The 20,968-nt window shown below is 39.8% G+C and overlaps 1 protein-coding gene across 3 annotated transcripts in view; it reads left to right on the top strand.

Annotated features, from left to right (window-relative positions):
- Fbn1 (fibrillin 1) overlaps positions 1 to 18,717 on the top strand; it is a 223,145-nt gene extending 204,428 nt beyond the window's left edge. For all 3 annotated transcript variants that reach the window (XM_076850756.1, XM_076850757.1, XM_076850755.1), the window contains 8 exons: positions 1,189 to 1,314; positions 2,287 to 2,409; positions 6,647 to 6,763; positions 7,148 to 7,276; positions 8,238 to 8,357; positions 12,705 to 12,936; positions 16,019 to 16,193; positions 17,398 to 18,717. In XM_076850756.1, coding sequence (XP_076706871.1) covers positions 1,189 to 1,314; positions 2,287 to 2,409; positions 6,647 to 6,763; positions 7,148 to 7,276; positions 8,238 to 8,357; positions 12,705 to 12,936; positions 16,019 to 16,193; positions 17,398 to 17,787 — 1,412 coding nt within the window. In that variant the 3' untranslated portion in view covers positions 17,788 to 18,717. The remainder of the gene's footprint in view (positions 1 to 1,188; positions 1,315 to 2,286; positions 2,410 to 6,646; positions 6,764 to 7,147; positions 7,277 to 8,237; positions 8,358 to 12,704; positions 12,937 to 16,018; positions 16,194 to 17,397) is intronic.
- The last annotated feature ends 2,251 nt before the right edge of the window (positions 18,718 to 20,968 follow it).

Raw genomic sequence — 20,968 nt, 5'->3', positions numbered from 1 at the left:
CTCAGGCCTGTCACTGTATATTTCCATGTTTAGCAATGGTTCTTAGTTCATAAAAGGACTGAAAAAATGAGAGAGTTGGGGTTTTTTTTGTTTTGTTTTGGTTTTTTGTCATTGTTGTTGCTGTTTTTTACTGGGTTTGTTTTGTTTTATTGAGCTCCTTGGGAGGAGGAAATTGTAGGTGAGAAAGAAAAGAGTTTTAAAAGGTTTTGTTTTTCTGTTAGAAAGATGTGGCAGAAAGCTGACTAGTGAAACTGGGTGTGGTAAAAGACAGAAGTGGACAGATAGGATGGAGTGCCCCAAAGCAATTTATGCTTCTTTGGAGGATGTCAAAATGAGGTGGTGGAAAAGACTCATTTCCTGAGACCAAAGAGAGTGTGCTAAATGACACTTCAGAGTAAACTTGGAAAGGTCAGGCACACCCAGCCATTGATATAGAATGGTTATTTGGCCATCAGGGGCTGATAACTCGTGTGCAAACTACTTGTCTTGGCACCCTACCACACAGGAAGGAGAAAGATGGGTCAAAAGGTGAAGAACAGTGGCTTTAATGCTCAGCAATGCACACTGACCGTGTCAACAGGTGGAGCCCTGAATAAGAGTCTCTCCTCCACCCCAGAGCCCTGGTTCATCTCCTTCCTCACCAAAGGAAGGAAGTTGATCCCATTTCCCCAATATTACGTAATTAGATATTCTTCAGAATTAACTTCAAACACAACAGGGAGAATGTAAAAGAATTTTCTTTTTTATTCTGAACATGCAATATTAGAGGGGGAATGGAGTTTCCCTATCAAAAGAGCCCACTGCTGTGATTTGATTATGACATGTCAGCAGTGGGCAAGCTTGATGGCACAGGACAGCAAAAAAACCCATATGTCTAAGTGGGGCGTTGTTTGAGGGGTCCAGAAGAGAAAAACAATATAAATTTAGAAGAGCAATTATTTTTAAAAGTTTTCCTCTAGCTTGATTAGTTTGTCACAATGGTCTCACGAAGATATTAGTCTTCATTTCAATATAACCACTATTACATATGTAATTTATGCTGTCATCCCTTTGGTTTAATTTGGTAGGACCATAATATAAACTCAACACAATCTGTTAGAATTTACACTGAAGTGACCCCTATATAGTCATGCTGGCTATTTAATAATAATATCTTTATTATTTAAATTTATATTTATTAACTTACAGATATTGATGAATGCAAGGTTATTCATGATGTTTGCCGAAATGGAGAATGTGTCAATGACAGAGGATCATATCATTGTATCTGTAAAACTGGCTATACTCCAGATATAACTGGGACTTCCTGTGTCGGTGAGTGCTCTACACAAAATCCAGAGTTTAAAGAACTCAAATCATTCAAATCCATTGTTCACGTACAAAGAAGGAAAGAAAACTTTATGGACTTTTTATAATTCAAGAAGAAAATTCACAAATACAGAGTCCTTTCAGAAAATAAAGATGCTATTCAAATATTTCCATGGAAACAAAAGGTTTTATGAACAACCATATATTGCCCACATCCTGCGCAGGCAGGGTCCCTCCGTGTGAATTGGGCTGGCAACGAAAAGACCACACAAACACAGAAATACCTTTTTCAGGGGTCAAAGATGGCTCTGAGACCTGAGCTCCCACACTGAAGGGCAAGGGGATCAGGGAAGGCAAGAGGCAAGAGAGTGAGTGCACCCCAAACCCTTGTTTTTATTTAGGGGAAAGACATTGAATAGAAAATTCCACCCAAATAAGGCAAGGGATTGTGTTACAGCAAACACAGGGGTGTAGCCCAGTCCCATTGGGTGATGCCCACTCCAAGAGCTGCACTTCCTTGCCTATTGAAGGTGAGGCCCACCTGCCTCCCCTCGCACTGTGTGCAATGCAGTTCCACAAGCCCATTACTCAAGGCTAAGAGGGTGTGCTCAGCTCCTGTTCAGGGTAGCCCCCGACAACCATATTTCAACATTTCTAGGTGGCTTTAAGTTTCATAACATAACAATTAGTATTAATCTTTAAAGTTGAGATAGAAGACCAGTATTGAATTATCCTCTATCACAAATTCTGGTGGTTTTTTCCTGAGTGGAAATTTTAGATTATGGCAAAAAAGGAAAATTCCCCAACTAAAAATCTTAACAAACTGTGTTATTTCATAGGAAAGGGTAGGACCGTGATCAAAGGTAACACGGAGTTTATTTTTACCCCTAAGCTAAAATTCTTTATTAAACCCTGTAAATGTTGAACATTTAGACGTCTGTTTAGATGGGCAGTCACACTGTATCTCTTTAACCATAGATCTGAATGAGTGCAACCAGGCTCCCAAACCATGCAATTTTATCTGCAAAAACACAGAAGGGAGTTACCAGTGTTCCTGTCCGAAAGGCTACATTCTGCAAGAGGATGGAAGAAGCTGCAAAGGTAAAGTAGAATTTGCCCTTCCTGATCCCCTTGCCCATTTACCTGCCATATCATCCCATTCTTTGTGCCTAGGAGGAATCCATAGACAAGCCAAAAGACCTCTGCTCTACAAGCAAGAGGTTCTTCCCTGGGGGTAGTGCCTTTATAGGAAGAGAGGGAGGTTGCAGAGGAGTAGTGGCAGCATCCACCTCACTGGACACCCACAATCATCCCAGGGGCCATTCATATGCCACATTGTTTTTATCCATTCATCTATTGAAGGGCAACTGGGTTGGCTCCACAGTTTACCTATTGTGAATTGTGCTGCTATACACATTGATGTGGCTGTGTCCCTGTAGTATGCTGTTTTTAAGTCCTTTGTGTATAGACCGAGGAGAGGGATAGCTGGGTCAAATGGTGGTTCAATTCCCAGTTTTCCAAGGAATCTCTATACTGCTTTCCATATTGGCTGCACCAATTTGCAGTCCCACCAGCAGTGTATGAGTAAACCTTTTTCTCCACATCCTCGCCAACACTTATTGTTGTTTGTCTTCATAATAGCTACCATTATGACTGGAGTGAGATGAAATCATAGTTTTGATTTGCATTTCTCTAATTGCTAGCGATGATGCACATTTTTTCATATATTTGTTAAATTCCCAGGGGCCATTCATGTGAGTCTCAGAGATGGCTATAACCTCTCTCCAAGACTCTCTGTTGAGGCCGATTCTTAATTGATTACCTCCTCTCTGCTTTCTATTTATTGCAGTTATGCTGTCTTAATTATTCAAAAATTGTATAGTCTCAATCTTCAGCAAAGTACAGCTTTAGAATAATCAGTGCCACGATCCCAGAAGACATTGTGCCTGATTAATTAAACACCATGTCCAGATTTTTTCTGCAAATGAAAACCATTCTTGCCTTCTAGGAGCTTACCTGAAGGATAAAAATTAAGAAACAACACAACTCCTGGCAGGAATCCCTTCTCCACTAGAAGTTACCCTTTGCAAATTCTTTTTGTGTAAATTTATTCCTGTAAATATCTTCCTCAACAATAAGAACTCCATATTGAGTGAGTGGCATAAATGAGTTATTCTTAAGGATATATTTGGGAAATGAGGGGTTTGGAGAAAGAAACGTAGACCTGATGGTAGAACAAGAGTTACTGCATTTTCCCAGAGAAGTAAGGGAAGATAAAGGATGGGGTGGAGTGGGGGTAGAGAGCAGTGAGAAATGGGCCCTGGACCTCCTTCCTGTGTCTGAGTTAAGAGGCATGTGAGAGGATGAAATAAAGGGCAACTGCGTGAGACTATCCTGTACAGCACAAATCCTATATAATCCTGTAGTTTTAGGAAAGGAAGTTGAAAGATCTACTAAAAATTCTAACCATCTTAAATGAAAAGTTGCTCCTAGTTTTATTCTTCTCAAACATGGAACTCATTCTTTTATGGATCAGCGAGTCCCAGGCAATGTGAGGTTACAACTCAGAGCCAGAATTTTATCCATGTAAATGAAACAAATTCAAGGGAAAGAATACCTCTCCTTGAGTGTGTTATCTGTAACAAAATAAATTTTCAACATTTTCATAACCTCAGTGGCACAAAATCCTCAAAAAGTTCCTAGCAATTAAGAGATTCAAGAATGGAAGTTAAATGCATAGTGGTCATTATGTTCTTTCACAAAGGAAAAAAAGCATTAGTAAATCCCTCTTTATGGCTTTAGGAATGCAGAAAGCAATTATATGATTTTTACACATCCATTTACAAGAGAAGTCCTTTCTCCCCTCTTCCTCCTAAAGTCCAAATTTCTCCACATACTTAGCATAGCTGACTAAAAATCAAAACAAGTGGTACAGACATATATCCCATTGAAATTGCGAAGAAAGAAGCTAGAAGGACTTGGGAGCATCTTCTCTGTAAAAGAAGAGGGGGACTCCAGTTAAGAGGAAAGGAGGAGGGAAAAGACAGAGTGTTGCTGTTCTTAACTGTGTCACATTTAGGAAGTTGCGTTGTTTTAAGAAATCATAGAGTTGCCTCTCTCACCTGGTGCAGGTGAGCATCAGTGAATGTGTGATGTTGCTTTAGCAAGGTTCCTAGGGCCCAAGAGAGGGGAAGCTGGTCCATGGGTTCTGAGAGACCTTAACATGGGTCAGCCTCTCTGACCATGGAGCACAGCATGGGGAGGTTCTCTCAGGGCAGGTCCCCTCCAGAAGTCACACAAGCCAGGGTGTAGGCACAGTGGAGCAGATGCAGACCTAGAACTGAGCTGCAGCTCCAACAGTCAGTCCTCTGAGAGGTGGGTGCTTGGTGGCTGAATTTGTGACAAAACCTGTCTGAATCCACAGCTATTTAAAAATAATTACTAACTGGAGTGAGATGAAAGCTTAGAGTAGCTTTGCTTTGCATTTCTCTAATTGCTAGCAATGATGAACATTTTTTTCATATATTTGTTGATTGATTGTATATCATCTTCTAAGAAGTGTCTGTTCATTCCTTGGCCCATTTCTTGATTGGATTATTTGTTTTTTGGGTGCGTAGCTTTTTGAGTTCTTTATATACCCTAGAGATTAGTGCTCTATCTGATGTGTGATGGGTAAAGATTTGCTCCCAAGATGTAGACTCTCTATTCACCTCACAGATTGTTTCTTTTGCTGAGAAGAAACTTTTTCGTTTGAGTCCATCCCATTTATTGATTCTTCATTTGAATTCTTGCACTCATTCCAGTCATAATGGCAGCAGTTATGAAGACAAACAACAATAAGTGTTGGTGAGGATGTGGGGGAAAATGTACATTCATCCACTGCTGATGGGACTGCAAATTGGTGCAGCCAATATGGAAAGCAGTATAGAGATTTCTTGGAAAACTAGGAATGGAACCACCATTTGACCCAGCTATCCCTCTCCTTGGTCTATACCCAAAGGACTTAAAATCAGCATACTACAGGGACACAGCCACATCAATGTTTATAGTAGCACAAATCACAATAGCTAAATTGTGGAAGCAACCTACATGTCCTTCAGTGGATGAATGGATTAAAAAAATGTTGCAATAATACACAATGGAATATTATTCACAATAAAAGAGAATAAAATCATGGCATTTGTAGGTAAATGGATGGAGTTAGAGAAGATAATGCTAAGTGAAGTTATCCAATCCCAAAAAAACCATATGCTGAATGTTTTCTCTGATATAAGGAGGCTGACTCATAGTGGGGTAGGAAGGGGGAGCATGGGAGGAATAGAGAAACCCTAGACAGGGCAGAGGGGTGGGAGGAAAAGGGAGGGGGCAGGGGATTAGAAATGATGGTGGAATGTGATGATCATTATTATCCAAAGTACATGTATGAAGACATGAATTGGTGTGAACATACTGTATATACAGATATGAAAAACTGTGTACAACCAGAGATATGAAAAATTGTGCTCTATATGTATAATAAGAATTGTAATGCATTCTGCTGTTATATATAAACAAAAAATAATTTTAAAAAATTACTAAAATTCAACTAAAAGCTAGACATTTTTAAATACTTTTGCAGTTAAAAATGAGCCTAGAAGTTGAGACTATGAGGAGAGAAGCCCAGTTATAATAGAGGAAGTTTATGAGATGAGAAATAATGTTGAATAAATATTGTAGTCAGCATTTTCTAAAGTGCTCTTAGCATATCAGATGAGGGTTTTGTTTTTGTTTTTGTTTTTCCCTTTCCCATATTTCCTTCTGGATTGCTCAATTTTGTTTTATCCAAAGGAGAATCCCTAACCAAAGAAGTCAGAAATTTTTGACTACTTCATTTGAGTAGATTAAAAACAGCAAACAGAAAAGGGCTAAACAAATTAATTTCCAGCCTCAACATTTCTTTTTATGTTTCAACTTAAATGCATCTTTTCAATTCTCTAGAAACTTTTCAGGATCAGTTTTTCCTTCACTTTCTAGTTTGTTTAAAATGTTAGAATGTATTTGAAATTCCTTTGTTGAAAAATTCCTACATTGCTAAAGGGAATTGGGTTAGCCTTGGGTCATACAAAGAGCTATATTATTTTTTGTATTAATTAATTAATGTATTTATTTATTTTGTCTAGATTGAGACCTCATTTTATCTTTCAACGTCTAATCGCCAGGGTTCTTTCTAGCCATTTTCTGTGGCTGTGTTCTGGCCAGTGTCATGTAAGAATTACTAATCAAAACTTAGGGCTGCTACCTAGAGGCAGCTGTCTGTGTGGTCAGCCCAACTCCAATGCCATCTTGCATTTTCTTGCAGATCTTGATGAGTGTGCTACTAAGCAGCACAACTGCCAGTTCCTGTGTGTTAACACCATTGGCGGCTTCACTTGTAAATGTCCTCCTGGATTTACCCAGCACCACACTGCCTGCATTGGTAAGTAGAAGAGAAAAAAGCCCTATGTGAATCATAGTTATTCACTTAAGGGGTTATTTTCTACTCCCTCTGCTGTTGGAATAAGAAAACAAAAATATTGAAAAATGTGTTAGTATGTGTGTGGACATATATAAGGGTTATTGGTCTTATTTGGCCTATTCTAAATCACTGTGTCCCTTTTCCTTTTTTTAATATTTTTTAGTTGTAGTTGGACAAAATACATGTATTTTATTTATGTATTTTTATGTGTGCTAAGGATCGAACCATGTGCTAGGCAAGCCCTCTACCACTGAGCCACAACCCCAGCCTTGTTCCTTTCTTTTAAACAGTACCAAGAACACTTTGGGGAATTTTAATCCTGTTTTCTCCCTCTGCTTCTCATAGATAACAATGAATGCACCTCTGACATCAACCTGTGTGGCTCCAAGGGCATTTGCCAGAACACTCCTGGAAGCTTCACCTGTGAATGCCAGCGGGGATTCTCCCTTGACCAGAGTGGTGCCAGCTGTGAAGGTGGGTGGAGTCCTCAGTTGCATCCAGCTGGTGGACCCTTGTGGAGGTGGCCTACGTGGCTATCAGCACCTTCAATCATCATTTTCTATGAGATGTCAGGGCTGAGCTCAGGGGCAGCACCCAACTGAAGATGGCAAACATTTTGCCTAGTTTGCATAGGTCCCATACCTTAGAGATTCATACTTGGTTGTATTTATAACATGCTTTTTTTTTTGTTTTTGTACTAGGGATTAAACCCAGGGGTGCTCAACCACTGAGGCACATCCCCAGCCATTTTTTTGTATTTTATTTTGAGACAGGATCTCAGTTGCTCAGTTAGGGCCTCTCTAATTTGCTGAGACTGACTTTGAACTTGTGATCCTCTGGCCTTAGCCTCCTGAGCCATGGGGATTACCAGCGTGCATCATGGCGCCCAGCTATAACATATTCTTCCTAGGTATTACAAAACTTTTCTGCTAAGTTAATAATGTGATCTAATGGGAATAACTCAGTCAAGAAAAATAGCTAGATTCCTGGTTGTGTCCTGAGCCATAAAGGAATTTACCCAATGTGCACTAAACATGTAAGGAGTAACTCTTCTACTAATAGGTAATTAAAAGTTTAAATGACATTTTTAGGATTTTATTTTTGCATTGACACCTTTTGACTTCTAATTCTATCACAGGTAAGGAAACACAAATAATGTATAGAGCTGTCCCACAGAATGCTTTGAGCTTTGCACAAATTTCAACATGATCTTTATTTGTAGACTTTACTGGGAATCCCTGAATGTTTTTCTTCTTAGACTTAGTAAAAGCTCCATAGTAGATATTCTTGAAGTTTGGGGTGGTAGAATAATTTTTTAGGAAACAGATTCTCACTAGAATTGCCATTTACCTCCACATGCATATACCTGTTGCTTCAGAGAGTGACTCCGAGATCAGTGTTGATGTGCTTAAAGTAAACTCTACTTCTTTTTCAGATGTGGATGAGTGTGAAGGCAACCATCGCTGCCAGCACGGCTGCCAGAATATCATTGGAGGCTATAGGTGCAGCTGTCCCCAGGGCTACCTTCAGCACTACCAGTGGAACCAGTGTGTTGGCAAGTAGCCTCTGCTTGTTTCAGTGTACCGCTCTCAACTCCTATGGGGCAAACTTGGCTCTTTCTGAAAACCTTTGTTTGGTTATTGAAGCAACAAGTATTCATTTCAAATTGCCCTAACCTGATTAAAACCAAAGGGGAGTAACAGTCTTTGCAAAATAGCAAACTAAGAAAAAATATTATGATGAAGTAGCTTCGAAAGCATCTGTAATGAAATGTCCTTAGAATTCCTTGACTATCCACACCCCCCTGCCTTTCTGGGGCCTTCTAGAACACTTGCATTCTCTTTATATCAGAGGCCAACAAATTCTACTTCTGACTGAAATATCAGCCAGAGGCTATTTTGGGTGACTCATTGACCTGAAGAAGCGGAAGTAGTTCTGTTCAGCCCTACACATCCTTGAGGCAGAAAGCAAACTGCAGAGACAGAATTTTTTCAGGATGGCTAAATTCTTTTGATAATTAAGGGAGATCAACAGACTCCCTCATTAAGTTGAAATGATACAATCTTTGATTCCAGAATGTCATGGGAAAATAATAATGAGGATCCAGAAGCTCAGGGAAGGAATAAGACGTCTTTTGTTCTTTTATGACATTTCTGGAACTGGAACCCAAGGCCTTTAACTTTCAAGGGCCACGGTCACTTATTTTTTCATTCAGCAAGTGCTTGGGTGACCTGTTCTAACTGATGCATTCTTAGGTACAGAGACCTCCTTAGCAAAAACTCGAGAAATTATTGCTTCCTGGGCAAATGTTCTACTTTACCCCAAATGAAGACACATTTAGTGTGTTTTCACTTACCAAATTGTCTCTCATCTAGTTTGATTCTGTAGGAGACAGTTTTTCAGAGAGGTATGTGGGCTGGCTAAGTGGCCCCAGTGCTAGAAGAGTTTAGATTACACAATTGTCTGTGCAATCCGGTTTTAATAAAAACATCTTTGTTCATTATCAACTTAAGGATGGTGGAGGTGGGGGGTCTTTGATTTGGATCAGCAGTTTCTGACATTGCTCACAAAACTTCAGAGTGAACTTCATTGATTCAATACCCAGTATATGAGCCTTATTGTTATCATTATGCAGGTTGCTTGAACGAATTTGGAGCTATAAGGAAAATTGTTAAAGAGGACAGCTTTAGTCCAGGGATATTAGAGATAGTCAGGCTTTGCCCTAGTTGCCTGGAGAATCTGTTTTGGTCCTATGAAGATCATTTCCTGACTGGATGATCTGAAAGAATAAGTTGATTAGGAAGAAGTTTGGGGATCCTGATGTCCCCCCAAAAGCAAACTGACCTTATAAATCTCAAGAATTAGAGTTCTCCAAAATGAGTACTGCCCTGGGCTTAGAATGGCTTCCTAAGAGCCATGCAGAACAGAACAGATCTGTTGCACCAGCCCCACCTGGATCTCACTCCTATCTGTCCTCGGGTTCACTCTCCCCAATGCCTGGGTTTGGAAAAAAGTGCCACTGATTTCATTGCAAATACCAAATTTTAAGCTTGCAGTTGGAGTCAGCCCATTTTGCCATAGACAAATATACTAAAAAGAACCTGATCAGACATTTGAGTTTTTCCTGCTGATACTCCCTAATACCACAGCTAACTTACACTCTGAGCTGATACTGGAGCCTCCAATTGTAGAGCTGAAACTGGTGCTGTTGATTCACTTTTGTGAAATAGTTTTCAGAGACCCTAATGCTGTTTCAATAAAAGTAGAATTGTCTCTTTTTTATAAAAAGAACAGACCTCTTATCAATTGAAATACCAAATGAAAGAATATGACAAATATTTCAGAGTGTAGAAAAATTCCTTGTAGAGCCATTTGCCCCTGATACATGGGATGAAAAAGGTTGGAAAAAAGGCAGAACACATTCACCAAATTGAGGAGTGTGGATATTGATGAGAAGGTTTGGTGCACAGGTTTTCTAGCTAAACACTGAACATCTGCCGATTTCTTATCTTAATCTGTGCTCCACTCTGTCACACCTCTCTGACCCAGATCAGCAAATTTAATTTACACTTTTATTAAATTCTCAGGAGGGAAAAAAAGTAAAATACGATAGAAAAATTATGAAAGGGAAGGAGGAGAGTTCCTGGTTGGGATGAGTGTTTGTAATAACATAGACAGAGGCTCCAAATTAAGAAGATCCTCAGAGATTATCTAGTCTAACCTCTTTCCTAACATATAAACCCCTCTCCAGCCTCCTCATCATTCCAGTTTGACCTGAAGACCACTTTGAAAGGCACTTATTTTCTCCCCAGATAGCCCAATCTAGATACAGACAGCTTTAATACTTAGAAATGTCTTTTTTTATAAGGGACAAACTTTCCCTCCCCCTAACATCTAACCAATGGTCCTTTTGTCTTTTGTCATAAAACAGAATAAACTGAGCGATGTATTGAGAGATCTTCGCCTTTGTCCACCCATGCCTTATAGGCTTTATTAGTCAGGGTCCCAGCAAGAAACACATGGCTGAGCCCAATCCAGAGTGGAGGACAAGGGAACAGAGCTGTAGATACTCCACAAAGATCAGCTTCCTGAGAGTGTGCCCTGGATGGGCAGGGAAAAGAGGGCCAGGCCAGGGCTTCTCCCTACCCAAGAAAACACCCTCAGCCCTGGAGTCTGACAGAGGGCTTAGTGCCCGTGGTCTTCATGAGCCTCTATCACACATCTCATCCCTAATTTAAAATTAGGGGAAAAGGAACACAGATAGTGGCCCATTCCACTATTTATATTTTAGAAACCTGTAGCCTCAGGTGGGGGACTTTAGAATCCTTGGATACAGAGGATCTTCAGATAAGATCAGGCTCACACACCCATAGTTGGAGGGGCAGAGGGAAGGAGGAGAAGATACAATCAAGCACCCTGCCCCCACCACTTTTACTCACCTATGTTCTAACTTTAAAAAAAAAGAATAAAAATATATTTATTGGGTATTTTTTTACATTACAGATGAATATGCCTTAGCAAAGAAGGTAAAGCTAATTATGGGAGAAAGGCAGTACCAATTTAAATGTGAGCGAGTTTCTTGAGAGTAGCAGTGGTGTGAAGAAAATCACCTTTCACAGTCAGAAACAGCTGCCTGTGAATCTCAGCCTTGCTGCAACCAGCTGTGAGATCAGGAGAAGCTCTCTAAACCTTACCTTCTCTGTTTATAGAACAGGGAATAGGACCCCCACCTCTCAGGACTGTAGGAAGGTTGCCTAAAGGAGTGTGAAACACCTACTATCCTATCTGTTGGTCAGTGGGTATCTAATAAGGTTCTTTTCCTTCCCCTCTTGCTAAGCAAATATTCACTAAGTGAAGAGCAATCCAATCTACCTATAGTCACTTGAACATGTGCTTGGAAATGGGCTGGAGCAATTAAGAAATGTCTTACCAGCAAGTTTCCAACCTGCCCTACAAAGGCAGGTCTACAAAAATGTATTGGAGATTTCAAAAAAGTATAAATTGGAAGTAATAAGAAATTCAGTTTTCTTCCTTTGAGTTGAATTTTTTAAAGTTAGATTCTTTTCCCTTCTTCTTACCACCAGATTTGGCAGGTCGCTGTGGGTATCCAGTCCTGCAGCATCTGTCTGTCTTGTGGGTTTCCCACAGTTATTGCTCCAGAAGTCTGCACCAAATCTCTTCCAGGCTCAATTAACTTTCAACATGGTTCAGACACTCGGGGAAGGAGGCTGGTTTGGATGCAGTGGGGTGTGCCACTCAGAGATGGGAACAGACATACCAAAAGGCACTATTCATCTCAAGAAAAGCACCTAAGGGCTTTTGCGGATTGTTGAAAAGGAAGTCCAAATGGGGCGGACACTTCCTGCAGAATAATAGTCCTCCCCAAGGCTGCACATCCCGTGAAAGGAGGGCTGAAAGAGCAACCTCCAGGGAAATGTTTTGTCTCTGCTTTTGAGATACTTGTCCCATTGCTGGGCACTTGTGAAGCAAGAGTACAGAGAACTACACAAATTCTTCTTTCCATTACATCCCTGGACCCTGAATCTGAGCTATGAACCAGCCCCACATTCCTTACTGGATGTTTGCGTGGAGCAGAACTTTACTAGTGTTAGTTTTCTATGAGAACTAGAGTCTGCTGCTCCTCAGAATGCCATCCTCCAGTGCTCTCCTCCCAGCACTTTAGACCTCATCTGCCACAATTAGTCATGACATGGCAAGAGGCCGCAACCACGTCCACATCTTGCTCTGTTGTTCTTCTCTCCACCCTGGCCACCCCTGCCTGCCTTCCCCTCCTGAGAGCTTAGCTGGAGGCCAGTGGCCAGCCATAGTGGCCTGGCCCAGACCCCTCATTAGAGATCTCTGGTCAGTGTCACACATCCCTGTCTTCTTGTTTTCCCTGCAGATGAAAACGAATGCCTCAGTGCTCACATCTGCGGAGGAGCCTCCTGTCACAACACCCTGGGAAGCTACAAGTGCATGTGTCCTGCTGGCTTCCAGTACGAACAGTTCAGTGGGGGCTGCCAAGACATCAATGAATGTGGTTCCTCACAGGCCCCCTGCAGTTATGGCTGCTCTAACACCGAGGGTGGCTACCTGTGTGGCTGTCCACCTGGTTACTTCCGAATAGGCCAAGGGTAAGCACTACTCCTCCTGGTTGACAATGCTTGTATTCATACCATATGAGTATATTTAACTCAACATTGCCTGTCTCATGAGAGGAGAACCATACTGTTTGTTCCCTTAGGTTATTTTATTTGTAAGGGGGCATCTGGATTTCTGAAGATCTCTAGAACATCGAACTAATGAAACTGTATTGTAAATTTCTCACTGTGTGACTTCTCAGTCTCATTCTCTTGATCTTCAGATCTTGTTGGGAAGTTATTCTTCTCTCCATGGCACAACTGGACTCAGGCTACCCACTGTTGGCCCACCCTTGTGCTAGGGCAGGCAGGATCCTCTCCTAGCTTCAGATGCCCTCTTGTCCAGTTCCCATTAGGATAAGTCATACAGAGAACTGGTCCAGATAATATAAATTTGAATTTATATTAAAAATTATCAACTGAGCATTAAACATTGAGTTGAAGTAATTAAGGTATTTTCCAGGTAGAAAATGTCACCAAATTTTAGCAAGGTATGGTGGCACATGCCATAGTCCCAGCAGTTCAAGAGCCTGCAGCAGGAGGATCACAAGTTTGAGGACAGTCTGAGAAACTTAGCAAGACTCTGTCTCAAAGTAAAACAAAGGAAAGAAGAAAAGGGCTTGGGATGTAACTCCGTAGTAAAGCACCCTGGGTTCACTCCTCATAACCAACTAAATAAATAAATGTCATCCTAGAAAAAAATAAGAGAGGGGCTGGGGTTGTGGCTCAACGGTAGAGCACTCGCCTAGGAAATGTGAGGCCCTGGGTTCAATCCTGAGCACCACATAAAAATAAATAAACTAAAAGTATTGTGTCCAACTCCAACTAAAAAATAAAATATTTAAAAAGAAAAAAATAAAAGAAAGTCTCACCTAATTATATGTATGTATATGTGAGAGTTGGGATAGGGAAGGCATTTTTTAATTCAGCTCAATGATTTCAAACTTTAGAGGTAAGTTTTCAAAGTTTAGATATTTTCCCTGCTGAATTAATCTGACTTGGGTGTCCGTCTAGTTTTAGCTATCCTGTGAAGAGTTCTGACTTCGCTTTTCAGTTAGGAACACACAGACACTAAATCTACATGCACTCCTGCATACTCTCCTCTTTCACACACACACAAGCACCCACAGAGTTACATATTCATACACACATATACACACTCATACCAAATTATTGATTTAGTGGTCTTGGATTCCTGGACATGTAAGCATCAAGTGATTTGTCGTGGGTCTGGTAAACTTGAAGATAAAAGAATGTTTCCTGGGAAAGTATACAGGATGCCAGCAACAGAACACAAATTCCCCAGGTGGTGGTGTCTGACTCTCAGTCCATTCATACTTTATAGTTTAATGCCAGAACATTTTTCCCAGCAAAAATTGTGACACTCCAAATTGGCTTTTGGCCAGTGGGATTTTAGTCACACTTCTTATAAGTGGTGCTCTTGGGATATGAAAAGAAGTTCTGAGAAAAGAATCAAAGCCTGAATATTTTGATTTACTTCCCAATAACTTAATCATTATGAGAATGAGCATATATTATTTCATCCCTTTATTGTTTCTAGCATTTTATTGTTTTATTATTTCATATTGCAAGATAAACAAGGAAGAAAATGTATTGGACCTGAGCAAGATTGTGGAAAATAGTAGGAACCTATAAATTGCTGTGAAATACAACAAATATTTTACTCATTGGTATTGTAATTTGAATCCTAAGGGCATACAGGGAAAATGAGTTGTAAAGAGTAGGTCAACTATTACAGAAAAACAGATAAGTAATATTTGGTCTACATTTAGCTGCATTAGTAGAAATATACCCTTTATAGCAGTTTTGGCTTCTACTCACTAGAGTGGATTCTACCCCCAAATAAAGATTTTTTAAAGGATCATTCAAATGTTTCAACACATTTGGAAAGGGGAACCTGATAAATACACATTCCAAGTGGCCTCTGAAATAGTAAGCAGAATAACAAAACAAGGTACTTGTGAAACATGCAAGCCTTACTCCATAACTTGGCTTTGATAATTGAAAGGCTGAACTGGATCTCTCCTGGGCATGGGTTTGTTTATCCAGCTTCACATGAGTCAAAGCCAATGGCCCTAGTGGTTTTGAATGACTTGAAACAGTTTCCCACACTTGGGCAAGCTCTGATTCTTCAAGAATTTTATATGTTGATATATATACTAATTATATAGTGTAGTATATGTAATACACATTGCACATCTTCACAGTTTATTACTAAATTAACCCTCAATTAATTATTTCTTATGACTTTCTTACCTAGAGTAAGTAAAAATGAGAGGTCAAAGACTAGAAGTGATTGCTTGGGGGCTTGAGTGAGGAAAGGTGGTGTTGGCAGTGGAAGAGGCCAAGAACTTGGACAGTGAACCCAGGGACACAGAGAGCTAAGGAAGGAACACTCTGATCTTACAATAACCTTCTCAAACCAGCAGGGGGCAGTAGTAGTGGTGGTGGTGGTGGTGGTAGTAGTAGTAGTAGTAGAAGTAGTAGTTGCTGTAGCAGTGAGAACTGACGAGTTCTAACCACAACAAGGTCAAAGTAGAGAATGAAGAACAAATAGGGTGTCCAGGCAAGATGCCCCAAACATGGCCCATTCGTCCAAGACCTTGATGTTTCCTGGAGGTGGAGATGGGAAAAGACCTTTCTCACATGCATAGAGTCTGATTCACAAAAATAAGGCATATTTATTTAACCTGGCAACTCACCTAGTCTCCCTTCATCCCCCATTCTTCTTTGGTTTTCAATCTGTATCCCCTCCCCTGAACAAGTATTGCAAAATTCCTACCCTGGTTGGTTTGGGAAATGAAGGGATAAATAAATATGCAAAACAGCATCTTGAGATGTAATAGAAAAAAATCAGTAAACTCACAAGCCTGGGAATGAGAGACCCAACATAGAAGACCTTGGTGTGGTTCTAGCACCAGCTGATCATCCAACGGACAAATAGTCAACGTCTGAATGTCACTAGTGCTCAGATCAGGCTTCTCCAGAATTCTCATATGGCATCCCTTGTGTCCTGGTCTTAATGAAAAACGCTTATGCTCCCTTTTTGATGCAGGCACTGTGTTTCTGGAATGGGCATGAGCCGAGGAGGCTCAGATGCACCCGTCAGTGGTGAAATGGATGACAATTCACTTTCCCCAGAGGCTTGCTATGAGTGTAAGATCAATGGCTACCCCAAACGAGGCAGGAAACGAAGAAGTGCTAATGAAACAGATGCCTCCAATATCAAGGTAGGTCAGAAGGTTTCTCCTGCTGTATCCTATTGTGGAAACCCTTCCCAGATTCCTGTGGTTTCCTCTAAGGATGCTCCAAAGTGTGAAAAACCTCCCCAGGGAGAAAATCCAGACATTCCCTGAGCTCTGGGCTGCATTTTATAAGAGGTTGTGAGGCTTTCTGAAGTTTCTTACTCTTTTCGGGAGTGGCCATCCGAAGGTTTTCACATACTTACTCATTTCCTCTGTCTGGCCAAAAAGAAAGTCAAACACCCACCCAAAGTCTGCTGAAAGGACAAGGCCTGAGATCCAGGACAGCAAGTGGGTAGAATAGCGAAGTGACATAGTGCTCCCTACACAGGGACGCCAAGTTCCGAAAGCTAGAGGCTCCTCTACTGAGAGGAACCATGTGGAGTGTGAGGGAACTTGGACTGTAGACAAGAACAACACAGAGCTCAAGCAGCCTGGCTTTCTTTGCCTGCGGCTGCAGCAGCCTCTCAGTCAACTCGGAAATGCACAGATATTCACCCAGCCCTCTGGCTCCTGGCCGGAGAATCCAGCACATGTGGTCCCAGAGAGGCAAGCAAGAAGCCAGGTGAAAAGCATTGACTATTAGCAGGTCATCACAGTCAGGAAGTAGGTTCCTAGGTGTGTCCCGAGGAGGGGGTGGTAGTGCGTCAGTGAACAAAATTAAAAGAGACTGGTTCTTAGTATCAGTGGTACAACCACCTGCTGTGGTTTGGGAAATGAGATTAGTCTTTGGAAAGAAAATAATCTATTAGAACAGCAGTTCTCAAACTTGAGCATACCTCTGAATCACCTGGAAGGGTTATTAACATGGAATGCCGGGAGACACGCCCAGGGAATTTGATTCAGTAGGTCTGGGTGGTGCTGAGAATTTGCACATCTAACAGATTCCCAGGTGATCCTGATACTGCTGGTTCAGGAACAGACCCTCTGCTTGAGAAAACATACAAGTGGTTTCAAAGACAATTGACTTCCATCCTGAGTTCAGTTTAACAGTTTTTAGTATTATTAATATGTGCTAATTGAAACACATTTGTGGTTTAAACAAAGTGCTTGATGAATGTGCATTTTCATCACAGCATGTACAACAAGGACAGAAATTTGTATTAGCGTAAGAATCTATTCCCTTTTTCTTTAATATAAGAACGAAGTGACATATTTACACAGAATTTAACACATTTTCCTATCTCCTCAGGATTTGTCTGAAACAGAAGCCAACGTGAGTCTTGCAAGTTGGGATGTTGAGAAGACAGCTACCTTTGCTTTCAATATTTCCCATGTCAGTAATAAGGTCCGAATCCTAGAACTCCTTCCAGCCCTCACAACTCTGACAAATCACAACAGATACTTGATTGAATCTGGAAATGAAGATGGCTTCTTTAAAATCAACCAAAAGGAAGGGATCAGCTACCTCCACTTTACCAAGAAGAAGCCAGTGGCTGGAACCTACTCATTACAAATCAGTAGTACTCCTCTTTACAGAAAGAAAGAACTTGACCAGCTAGAAGACAGACATGACAAAGACTACCTCAGTGGTGAACTGGGTGATAATCTGAAGATGAAAATTCAGATTTTGCTTCATTAATTCACCATCCAGAGACCAAATAATTAAAAGAAAAACAACTATAGATAGGTAGAATTATATTCCTCCCCCCATCAGAATCTTCATATCATAGGTACAGTCTTTCACCAAGTAAATTTTTATAAATAAGCACTATTCTTGTATTACAAAAGCAAGGTACAGGCGGTTACCCTAGTTGAACAACCACTTTCTCAGGCTTCTCATATGTGTAGCTAAGCTACCTGGTCATGTGTTGATTCTTGAAAACTGGGACCTGTATATCCACTGGGGGGTTTTGGCCCATCTTGCCAATGTGTCCCTCCCAGCAGGTGGACAGGAATGTGCTTTCATTTGATGGACTATTCTGTTATTATTGGTTTTTTTTTTTCTTCAAATTTGAAACTCTGCTTCTCCAAATACAAGTATTAGATTGGCCATTTATCATACCTATTTGGTGCTAGTAAATTTTCAAACTAGATTTATAAATGCACTGTAATATTTACACAACCTAGAAACCAAATTGCAAGTCTCCAGTTCAAATACTTCATTAATTTCAATCAACCAAAGTTAGTTCAATAGCTTATCTCAGTTATGAGTATAATACATTTCATGTAAATTAAGTGTGTGTATACTGTAATCGTGCTATTTTTTATCATTGAAACATTTATAAACTAGAATAATAATGCCCTTAATGTGAGGGTTTGTAATGGTGCTTATTAAGACCAAAGACTTGTTAAATGTCTACACCAAGTGGTAATGGAATTTCCGTGACTGGCCCACATGTGCACTGAGGTTGGGAAGGATCAGGAACCCACCTCAGCAGCCAGAGGATTACCAGTGCACCCTTCGTCACAGCATGTGCAATATGCCAAAATTACTCTAGGTCATTCCTGTCAGCAAGGGGTCAATGTCATAAGTGTCACAATAAAACAATCTCTTCTTTTTTTTAGTTTACCCCTCGGCTTTGTGTTCTTGCATGGATTTGGGGTTGGAGGGGCCTTTCTGGAGGCTAAATAAAGTCTCCTGGATTTAAATTATTCTGGGGTCTGTTATTTATGGATAATAAAGGTGCCATATGTATAACCACTAGAAGAACAAATGAACACATCTGAATTAGTCCCTTACTATATTCATTAAAGATGGCAGAGTGCTGGTCTTATTAACCTCACTTACTAATTAGAAATTTAGACTATCATTTCTAAAACATGATCTAATTAATCCTGAGACTTTATAAACTCCCAGATTTAAATACTTCCAAATATGAAGTTGTCATTGTCTTAGATCACTCAGATTTCATTAGAGAAGATTTATGCCCCTTTCCCTCAAATACCCAGTGTTGGCAAGACTTAGGTGTTTCATCTTTTTCCCCTAAACATCTGTTGTTGGTCAATGCTAGCCTGATTACAAAAGACTAATGTCAAATCAAATCCAATTGAATGCTATAACTCTTGGTTTCTAAATGTCCTAATTTGAAAATGCTGTTTTATTTTAGTGCAATACTGAACTGTTAAGCTCATGTGGTTGATATGAGGTAGTTTTTGAAATCCCTAAGTGTAATGAAAGAATTCTATGGTAGTGAAAATAAGGTAAATTAAGATTATTGCTCAAAGGGGGAAAACTACAAGACATAGGAAAGTCTTCCCAAATTCTTTGAAGAGTTAAGCTGAAGAAAATAGAATAGGTATGTTCTGTGTTGTTCCCAAAGGCAAAACCAGGGTAAGCTGATGCAAGTCTCAGTTTAATATGCACCTTCCTAATTATGAAGCTACCCATTGAAAGGATGCGCTTCCTTCAATGTGGTGAGCTTCTGTCATGAGCTAGCAGAGTGTCAGTCTAGGCTTAATGACAATCACTGGACAAGGATACTTTCTTCCACCTAACAGGTGGAAGAACATCTTGAAGATTTTTATTTGTTTGTTTGTTTAATTTTTAATTTCCATCCAAAAACTCTTTCTCATAATAGGTGCTAATAATCATGAGTTGAGTGACTCGGAAGGGAGGGACTTGTGCCCTGAATTAGAGGTTGAAATAAAACTCGAAATTTCCTTTTAACTCTACATCTATGTTCTGTGATAGAAGTGTATTAAAATTGTTAGAGAATATATAGCATATGGTAAACTACAGTTTGCATATGGAAAATGTCTTTGATAATTTAGCCAGAACTGTATTATATTCAATAATGGATTTTCTTTATAACAAACAACAGAAGAAAATGGAGTTGGCACATAGTGGATCACTTTGATATTTTTAATAGTCCAAGTCTGGATTTTATTTATTCCAGAGCCAACAATTTTGAACAGCATATTTTCCATGTTTCTGACTGTAACATAACATTTTCCTCATTGTTCCATTGTAAATATTCCTCTGTCAAAACCCTTTTTAATCCTGAGATTTCAATATGTACCTTTCAATTGTCTGTGACCTTTTAATTTCACTTTCAATAAGCAAAAATTTGGTTTTGTGAACCTCTCAGAAGCTTGAAAATATCTTGTCTCTACCCCTAGCCCATTTCATTTGCCAATAATTATTTTGTAAGTAGGGTTGAAATGAACTCAGCTGGCCTTGTGAGATGTTTAAACTTGCACAAACAACTACATTTTTGTTCAACAAATAGCGCTTTGCTCAGCCAAAATTGCTTTGGACTTTGCCATTACAAATACTGTTAAACTTCAGAAACCATGTTTGTAAATCAAATGAGCCAACTTGAAGGACAATTAGGTTGATACTATGTTAATATACTTAAAAGTTATATATCTATAAACCATATCTATTAAGATATACGTTAAAACCACTACACTACAATCACAGCTTTTCCACACAATGTACTCTATTCTGGGTTTAATTTAGTTTTTATTGAATTAAAGTATAGTTCTGTGTTAAAAATGCAATTAAATAGTTTAAGGACATTGTTTCTAAAGTTAGAAAATCATTACTGCTCATGATTAGATAAGTTTTTGCATGCATAGTTGAAGAACATTATTAATTATTTGCCAATTTTAGATATAATTTGAAAAAAGCAAACCAATATATCTTGTTAAAATTTTTTGAAACACAGTATAAGCCTAACATTTATGAGTTATGAGCGGATTCTCAATATTATTTTGACTTTAGAGTTTGAGGAAAATCAGAAGGCTATGAATCTGATTTTGCAAATTCCCATATGTATCCACGACTGGATTCATTTACAAGATTGGGTCTCAATTAA

This window comes from Callospermophilus lateralis, chromosome 3 (assembly GCF_048772815.1).
Source record: "Callospermophilus lateralis isolate mCalLat2 chromosome 3, mCalLat2.hap1, whole genome shotgun sequence".
Classification (NCBI taxonomy): Eukaryota; Metazoa; Chordata; class Mammalia; order Rodentia; family Sciuridae; genus Callospermophilus; species Callospermophilus lateralis.
This window is presented reverse-complemented; position numbering and strand designations above follow the sequence as displayed.